This window comes from Crocodylus porosus, unplaced genomic scaffold, assembly GCF_001723895.1.
Source record: "Crocodylus porosus isolate Cpor-Errol unplaced genomic scaffold, CroPor_comp1, whole genome shotgun sequence".
In the NCBI taxonomy this organism is placed as follows: Eukaryota; Metazoa; Chordata; order Crocodylia; family Crocodylidae; genus Crocodylus; species Crocodylus porosus.
In genome coordinates, this window is record NW_017728906.1 from 86693898 (window position 1) to 86703316 (window position 9419).

Consider the following 9419-nt stretch of genomic DNA (forward strand, 5'->3'; position numbering starts at 1 on the left):
TTATTACAAACCCAAAAAAAAAAATCTATCCCCTACATCAGTTTCAGTGTTGCATGCCCACATTACATCATTTTGATTTAAATTTTGATATCCTTCATTCTGTTTGTAGGTCTGCTTTTAATTACAGTTGCCTGCAATAAATTATAGAACTGTTCCAATGGTCCAGAAGTAACATCTGTATTAAAAGCAAGTCTGTTTAATAAATTGGTAAGGATTTAAGGTATGGTGAGAGCTGACTTGAACGAGCTATTAAGGAGTGGCAAACTTGAGCATTCTCAGATGGAGTCAATGGTGTGCTGAGCCAAGGGCAGGTCTGCAGTTGAGATTCCCTTCTCTTTTATTCTGTTTTTCCCCAGTAATGCCGCTATTACATTATCAAAGTCCGTTTTTAAAATACAGAATCATAACAATAATAGAGCAAACAATAAAGGGCTGGGGGCAGGGACCTGCCTCTAGTGCTGTACTTGGAAATGGACAATCATCCAGTACCTCTTGCAGGTCCCTACATCTAGGTACTAGCTTGTTGTGAAAGGGCAGATGAAATCTAAATCTGGCAACTACTCACTATATGAGTGGTTTGCTGCCTTCTTTCTGCTTCTCCAGTTAAATCAGGAGGCTGTTTGCTTCATTCAGTTGGGTATTTCATGGGGGAGTCTCTAAAGCAGACAGGGCACCACGTACTGAGGAGCTTCTAGAGCAGGACAATCACATTAAACTTGTACCAGAAACCAAATGTTGGCCAGCTCAGCTCCTGGAATGCAGGGTGCAGTGTTTGTTATTGGAGGCTGCCTTCTAGTGGAACTGTACTTTCCAGGTGACTTGAAGGTGTGGCCTAGCGTGAAACGTTTTGCAACTTTGAGGCAGATGTTGCTGGTGGTCACAATTGGCATTTGCTGTTTGGCAGAGGGTGATTCTGCAAAGTCCACTTGCTAAACAGGATGTATGTTTTGCTGAGGTTGAGCTGGTGAATATACAGCCTTAAAAAAGAATACAGAGTTGGTGATGTGACCATCTTGGTATACCCTGTTAAACACTGGCTGCTCAACACTGGTCCAAAAGAGCATAGCCCCTTCTCATTCCCCACCCCTCATTGCTTGTTTTTATTTTCCTTCCATTCTCTTTTTCTTGCTCTCTCTCCATTCTTCCCCAGTATCAGGTTCACAATGCCACCTATAGTCATCCTATCAGAAGGAGATTGAAATTGAAACATAGGGAGCAAACAGAGGTGACATGTTTTGCCCGATTTGGCCACAGAATGCAGTCTATAAATGTTAAGTCACAAGTGCACACCTGCAGACTGCTTAAAAAATGGTTATCTGGTGAAAATCTGACCCCTCATTGCATGAGGTATCAGATAAAGATCTTTGGTAACTTGTGTCTGGAGCTCCCAGCCTGTCCCTGTTTTTCAGAATGGGAGGGTGACAAGGGAGCAGAGGGAGTTCAGTCTGTGGTCTTTCAGCCCCCCGTAGGGTGGGGCAGGTGGGTGGGGGCTCCAATTCACCCACCCCACCCTTCAGCACCAGCTGGGGAGCCCCAAGAACAAGCTCAGTCTGCTTCCTTTTCCCCCTTCCCATTTTGAAAACGGCAAGCCCTGGCAGAGAGCCCTGGCCATTGCTATGGGAACCTTGGTGAAGGCTACCAGCAGGCAGTTACCCCCCTGAGAGCCAGCACTGAACTTCTGTTTGGTCTGGGGTAGTGTTGTATCTCAGAGCGCTTTGCAAAATTATAGTTGAGAGTTATAGCTGGGACCTGTAGTTCTGTCTGCACCCAGAACCCTTGGCTTCATTCATGGGTTTTGCTGGGCAAGCATGCTCTGTGGGCCTGGCAAAGTGATGGGCAGCACTTGTTGCTGAAGATGAACACAGCTTTTCAGGTACAGTGGCAAATAGCTGGTCTGCCAAGACCCAGATTCCAGATTGTCTTTGTCTTCTCCTGCAAATGAGGGCATCCTTTAAACTAAGTTTCTTACTGGTGTTTTTTGAGGCAGTGTGGCCCACTGGGTCTCGCCTGAAAAGTTGTTTCTTGTGGGTGTGTTTAGTGTATAAATTTTAAGGTATTCAGCAGGCGCTTGGCTGCCTGGGAGTTGTCTGGTGGTGAGTGGGAGAGAAGAGCTGAGCATATATCAGAATAATACAGAAGCATTGCCTTAAGGCATTGACCGTAATAGTTGAGTAGCCTAATACTGTAGCATTGCTGCACTGTGTATTGCCGAAGGCTGGTAGGATTCTATATATCATAATCAACTAAACAAGAAGCTTAAAGTGTAAACTAATTTTGGCACAAGGGCATTGTTGTAGGGCAATGGTAGAGTAAAATGAGCACAACATTTTCATTCGATAGCGTGTTTAGATACAGTCTGTTTTTCAAGCATATTTTGTAGTTGAATACTGAATTGAGAATTAGTAAGTCTTCAGTTCAATCTTTCTTCTCTTCATCCCCACAGCTGTCTGCACAGAATAATGTGGAACGTAGGAAGGGTCTTCTGATAAGTTAATAGTATCCAGATAATTCAGTGGTGTGAGCGACTCAGGCTGCTTTCCACCCATAATTAGGAGCATCACCTCATATTTTGTTCTTTGGCAATTTGACTGGGGAGCAGAGTTCCAGGAAGTGTCCCTAAGGGCATAGTAATATGCTGTGTGAAGACTGCATGTCATCATGAACATAGCTTGCACTGCGTTGAGTATACAGTCTTTGTAACATAGTGGGGGGGGGTGTGAATGATCAAATAGGGCACTGGACCTTCTACCTTTTAATTCCTGTAATTTATTGATAGTACTGAGTCACTTTTATTTAAAAAAACAAAACAAAACCCCTTCTTTTTTTGTAAAGACCCTTCCAAAAAGTGATGTGTTGAGGTGAGAAGGGGTAAGCTTGAAATTCACAGTATTGTACATATCCTGGCAGCCTACCAAGCACAACATATTTGATTTGGTTCTGCTCCCTCCCTTCTCCTGTTAAGTGCATATCCCGTTAAGTCCACAGAGATGAGAAACAAACAGCAGACTGCTAGGAGGCTCTATTGGGAGTATGTTTAAGCATCATGTGATCCAGTTAAACGCTGCAATGTGTTTAACTCTCCATGAAGCATGTGTGATTAGAAGACACATTTTAATCCTCCATATGTAAATGGACTTTCTGACAACAAGAAAAGAAAAAAAAAATAAGGCCAGATTAAGACTTGGAAGTAGGTTCAACTCCACTGACCTCCTCATCTCAGCTGAGCAGAGACGGTGATTTAAAATTGTCCAGTGGATGATTTAAAATTGGAACTGTTGAGTAATTCTCTTCAAAAATATTTTTGCATTCCTTCTCAGGGAGGGTAAAGGAGTACTTTTATTATGAATAAATATGCAAAAGAAAGCAAGGGAAGAAAAAAGAAAGGAATGAGTTCATTAGAAAAAGCATATGGTGCAAAAGTACAGGATTTCAATCAGTAGACTTGCTGAAATGATCTACACAGTATGAAATTGTATGAATGACTTATGGATAGGGGTCAGCCATGCTAAACCTACAATTTTTTTTTTTAAAACAATGTAGAGCGGGAGTAGGCAACCCTGGTACGGATGCTAGATTGTGGCATGCAAAGGCATTTTGCTTGGCATGTCCATCTTGGGGCAGACAGCAGGGAAGAGGCTGGAGCTGTGCTGCCACAAGGATCGGGCCCCTCGTGGTTTCCCCACCATCCATCCACCCCTGGCATGCCAACATCTTACAAGTTGAGGTTGCTGCTGGTTTTGTTACTCTGCCCAAAAGTGTTGCTGACTCCTGACACAGAGACTTGTTTAGTGTTCTTGCTCCCAGTTAATGTGATTTGAGTTTGTGCCTAGTTTTCAATCATTTTGTGTTCATGTCTAGGTTCCATAGCTTATGGACCATAGGATCGCATAAAAGGGCTTCTTTTAATCTTGTGGTTTTCAACCTTTTAGACTCTAAACATTTTAAAATATAGCGGCACCCCCTTAAAAACATAATGTAAAAATGCATGTTATGATTGTATTGTTAACTTACGCTATCAACTGATTAGGTCATTATAAGTATATTATATTCACCCCACTGCCACCACAGCCAGGTGGAAGTGTGGCATGTGCTTCCTGCAGAGCCAGATTAGGAATCAGGTATAGTGGGAGCATGTACTCATTGTAGCCCTTCCTGGTTCGACCTTATGGTGTCTTCCACTTGTTAGTTTGGCTCTGATACACTTCCTGAAAACAAATGTACATGGGGCAATTTCACCCTGTGGCGGTGGTTGTGCCAGCATTGCAGCACTCTTGGTGGGCTGTGGGTGCTCTGGCACCTCGGTTCTGAACCAGTGCTCTGACCTGTTACAAGCATGGTAAAGAGTTGCCCAGTGGGTGAGGCCTACGAGCTTGCTATAGCGTAGCCTTGGTTAATTGCTTAAGATTTGGGACAGGGAGTAAACTATGTTAGTTTTGATTCAGGCAGAAGGCAGAACATAGTGGCATCTTGGGCCTAACTCGTTCAGAAAGGCATAAGCATTTGTAGGCGACAGTCTACTTCAGCAGATGCTGTGAATGTCATGTACATGCCTGATCTTGTTGGGGAGTAAGTGAACAGTCCAGTAGGGTGTGGTTCTGAACCTTAGCGAAGACCTTTGGAAAATGCCAGCTCTTAGTTGTCATTTGATTTTTCACTACGAAAAAATAATAGAACAGTTTTTCTGTTGCAAGGAATGACTGCAGCAGGTCAGAATGTTTTCGACACTGTGTATTCCTATTTGGAAGTCTTTTATCTTGTGAATCATGTTTGCACACATAACAGCGCTAACATTGTGTGGGACCCCTTGACAGACATTTAAGGCATCCCAGGGTGCTGTGGCACCCTAGTTGATAATCACCATAGTAGGGTTTTGTCCATCTTCAGTTTCTCTCTAATCCTCGATAGTGCTAAAATCACTCTGATTTATTTTTTTTTGATCAGCTTCCCCTAAACAGAATCTTGATGACAATGATCTGAAGAGCGGTTTCCAAAACAGGAATCCCTAAATGCTTGAGTTTGCAGATAAAGTTACAGCAGCAGTCTTATGTTCTAACGAGCCTGTTCTTGAATGGAGCGTTGTAGAAGATAAACAAATAAAAAGCTCTGCATGTGCTTATATGGTGGTTTGGGATGTTTGTTTGTTTGTTTGTTTGTTTGTTTTTTTCTTTTTAAATGTTTCTAATAAAAGAAAAGAAACCCTATTTGAAAATGCTTCTGTGGTTTTAATGCTTTATAAACCAGTTTTCTATACAAAGAGATCCCATGTGTATTCTGTATACCAAGGACCAGAAATATGCCATACGTTATGAAGAAGGTATTTGAGATAACTCAAACAACATTCTGAACATGAAGGGGGGCTTAACTTTGGCTTGGGATACTGGGAATCCCACACTTCCCACAGTCTGCTATTCCCTTACTTTGCAGTCCCTTAGGAGGGTTTTGTTGAAGCCTTTCTCATCCCTGCTGTTGAAGCAACAGCTAGCTGCACTTAACTGTTGCTCTTGTGGCCAAAATATGATAAGAAGCAGCAGGGGCACCAGCAGGCTTTCTTAATGCTGCAAGGAAAGGACAGCTTTTTCTCAAAAGGAAGTCAGGATGCTGCATGCCATGGTTATCTGGAGTGAGCCAGCATCACGGGGTGGGGGGAATAGCACCTATTGTTGGCGAAAGCTGAGACTGAGTCCTGGGAAATTTCAGGCTTCTCTGGAAAAAGGCAGGCCAGCAGGAAGGCTTATCAATTTAAACCAGTGAATAAAAGGAACGTGTACATCAAATAAATGGTGTCTTGTGTGTATGCTTTGCAACTTTTTATCAGTCTTCCCTTCCTATATGCCACACATTTTTGGTCTATTGTTTCTTCTGTTTCCAAGCTCATGCTTTCCTGCTGCTAGTACCTGCCTATTTGATTTTTCTCCATTTCTCTCTGTTTCCTTTTTTGAATCTGGCCTTGTGCCCTGCCTTCCCCATATTATCTTTTAGTGTGTGTTCTCTTCCTCCACTCCCACCCTTTTTCCCCACTTGTTCTCTCCATTTTGTATTTCTCCCAATCCCTTGTTTTTTCATCTTCTCCAGTGTGCAAGAGGAGGTGGCCCTGTTACAGCTGGGCCCAATTTGGGCTTTGTTTTCAGCAGCCCATGGGTAGCCATTGTTAGTGAGCCTAGGCCATGGAGCTACATAGGACTGGTTGGGCCTTTTGTGGTCTTTCTGATTGAAGGACTTTGCTTAGAAAGAAGAGGAGGTCAAGGTATGTTAGGGCTAGCTACACAATTTTCCAAAGGAGATGGTGTCTTTTGGGTGGGAGGGGAAAGAATGCCTTTGCCTTAATTTTGGAGTGCTGATCTTGAGAGAGTTTAGAAAGGGTGAGAGGTTACTAAGAAAAGGCTTTGTTAACAGATGCATCAAGTCGGTCAACAAAGGTGGTTACTAACTTTGAGACTCTTGGCCACAGTTTCTGCTCCAAAAAACATACAAACCAGGGACGGGGAATGTTTGCTGGTTAGTTCAGGGATGGGTGTGGGATATTTGCAGGCACTTGGGGTGTAGGAAAGAAGTCAGAGACTTTGTTTTGTTGACATTTGCCTAGATTAATGACTTGAATTTGTTGGCTGGTTCAAAGTAGTGCATTTCAAAGTGGGCTTGAAGAAGGGGCAGGTTCCTTGGCAGGTTATCCTGTGTTGGTGGGTTTCTGTAAGTAAGGGGTCTGCTTGGAAACAAAATTGGGCATATGATGAACACCAGTATGCCTAATAAGAGCTTGTTGCCCTAAGGTGAGTACAGAAATGTTCCATGGACGTTTTATAGTGCTGTAATTTAGAGCACCTTTTAAAGCACTATAAAGTTACAGTGCTCTTAAACATGACAGAAGTGCAGTGTTTGGTGGGGGGGCTTGAATGTCCCTGCCTTTTCCAGGCTAGGAGGCAGGGCATGCTCTGCAGCCTCTTGGGACTTCTCCACAGATCAGAAATTTGACCAGCATACAGATGTCATTTAAAGCACTGTATCTGTAAAATACAGAGCTTCAAATTTTTTAATATCCTATTTAACGAGGGTTAATTTAAAACACTACCCATTTTTTAAAGTGCTGAGAAGTTGTGCACTTCTCCTAAGTTAGGGTGATAAAGCTCTTTAAATGGCAAAAAAAAGAAAAAGCAACTTCTGTACACACCTCTAATGGCGTTTGTTTTTACTATGGAATCGTTCATGTACCTTAATTATCTTTTTGTAAAAAATATGGGGGGGGGGGCAGCACTTTTGTGCAGGGCAGCTGGGTGATCCCAGCTACAGATAAAAGTAGCCATGATCTTGCCTGGCTAGCACGTAGTAAACACTTCAGGTGCATTTTGTACATTATAGTAAGCAAGCTATTGGGCATTCCTTGTTGCAAGGAACCCCCCATCTTTAGTCAGTATAGACAAAGCTGAATAAAATGTCCTGTTTTTAGATGTCTTCGATGATTTTATGTTGTTAATTAGTTAATTTTTTATTCTGCTTTACTAAAACATGCTCCTAAGATCCTTTTTTTTTTCCAGAATGGACAACTTTTAGAATGCACTCTAGAGCATTCAGTTTTTATTCCTGAACATGAAATAATGAAAGGTTACAAGCAAGCAGGGATGTGGAAATCCAGTGTTAGAATGTCTTGTTGTAACTGTTCTGCTCTCTATGTTTATGTGGCTCCAGTGAATGGTGGTGCTGACTGTCCTTTTTGTTTTTCAGGGCCGACATGTCAAAACAGGTCAACTGGCAGCCATCAAAGTCATGGATGTTACTGAGGTAAGCAGAGAACGTGATGTCCTCTTTCATTAGAAAGAGGATAGGTGGTGATTTAGTGCTTTAATGTCTTTATTCCCTTTAAAAAAAAAAAAAAAAAAAAAAAGTTGTCAGATGTGGAAAATCATTTTCTGTTTGCAGAAACTGACCTTTGAGGCAGTCTGCCCTTAAGTGACTTTCTGTGTTCATGAAGGTGAAAGGTCTATATATTTGAATTGCTGCAGATGGTCCCAGTGTCTGCGAATCAGTAGCATTTCCTTTTCAGAAAATTTTCAAAGAAGACAGCGCTGCCTTTTTAAATACATAATTTCAAGCTTCTGCTTTGAGAGAGGCAAATAGGGAAAGGGGGTTGAGGACAGTGGTTTCACATAGAACATTTACAGCCTAAAAACGGTTTAAATATATTAAAAGGAAATAGGTCCAATAAAGTTCCCAGTGGCCTGAAAACAAACATCTGCTAGAATGATGAGCAGATTGCTGGCAGAACTCAGTAGTGTAAAATAGTGGTTGAAACTGACTCGGGGGATTTACTGTGGAGCCTTAGATGGGGAAGAGAGGAAATTTAACCCAGCAATAAAAATATATGTCCATACTTAAATCTGTATATATCTAATATCCACAGTTTATGGTATTCAAAATTATATTAATTTTAATTAAATTATTTAAAACCGATCAGAATAATGAAGGTTTCTCCCATAGATTTCACTTGTGCTATATGGCATTATATCTGCAATTATTACATGGGCTTCAGACTGAAAATTCAGGGTGGGTATGTGTGTGAGAGAGAGAAGGCGAGCAGTGTTGGACTGACCCTGCTGTCTATGCAGATGGAGCAAGTAACTTCAGACCAACAACCTACTGTTCTACACCAATTAATCTCCAACAATTTTTTTTAACATATCAGAGTTTCTGTTGTGTGTTCTACTAGTCGGTGTCTCTAATTGGCAGAGCATTTACAATGAATGTAAACGTGCACCTCAGACATAAGTTTAAGAGGATCACTGCAGACTTTCATTTTTCGACATCTGTGTGTGTGCACCCCCACTTGGAAGTGATCCCTTGGATACAGGATCCTGGGGGGTGGACTTAGAGCATTATGAATAAGCCACCTGGGGGGAAAAATGTATAAACCAGCACCCAGGTGTAGGTCAACTGATAAGAGTTCAGTCATAGTTCTGAATCTCCTTGCAGTGGTATCACACTGAGACTGCTGATCTTTTACTTAAACTGTTATGTCTGCCGAGCACTAGACATTCTTGTTTCATAAAATGGAATGATAAAGATCAGTTTTCACCCATAAGATTATCAAAGGCTGCCTTCGTGGAGGAGCACTGCTACATCACCATAGTAATGTAGGGGAAAAAAAAAAAGCCAAGGAATGCTGACTTGATGCTAGTATGCTTTAAACAGCAAAAGCTTGTATCAGTACAGCAAGTTTTTTATGAGGCAGGCTGTTACAAAATTTAAGTAATCTTCCACAAAGTTGTAATTTGGTTATGCTGCACATCCTCTTTTATGTCACTCATTAGCAGGGGTCCTGGTTTTCTCTGATTTAAAAAAAAAAAAAAAAAAATCCCCAATTAAAAAAGTAACTCCAAATCCACATTTTTCTGTGATTTAAATGAAATGCCACTGAGCTATATCAATAT

At 41.7% G+C, this 9419-nt stretch overlaps 1 protein-coding gene across 6 annotated transcripts in view; it reads left to right on the forward strand.

The window, feature by feature from the left end:
- Positions 1 to 9419, forward strand: part of MAP4K4 (mitogen-activated protein kinase kinase kinase kinase 4) — a 208123-nt gene that overhangs the window by 98463 nt on the left and 100241 nt on the right. For all 6 annotated transcript variants that reach the window (XM_019529543.1, XM_019529546.1, XM_019529544.1 and 3 more), the window contains exon 2: positions 7717 to 7773. In XM_019529543.1, the coding sequence (XP_019385088.1) occupies positions 7759 to 7773 (15 nt within the window). In that variant the 5' untranslated portion in view covers positions 7717 to 7758. The remainder of the gene's footprint in view (positions 1 to 7716; positions 7774 to 9419) is intronic.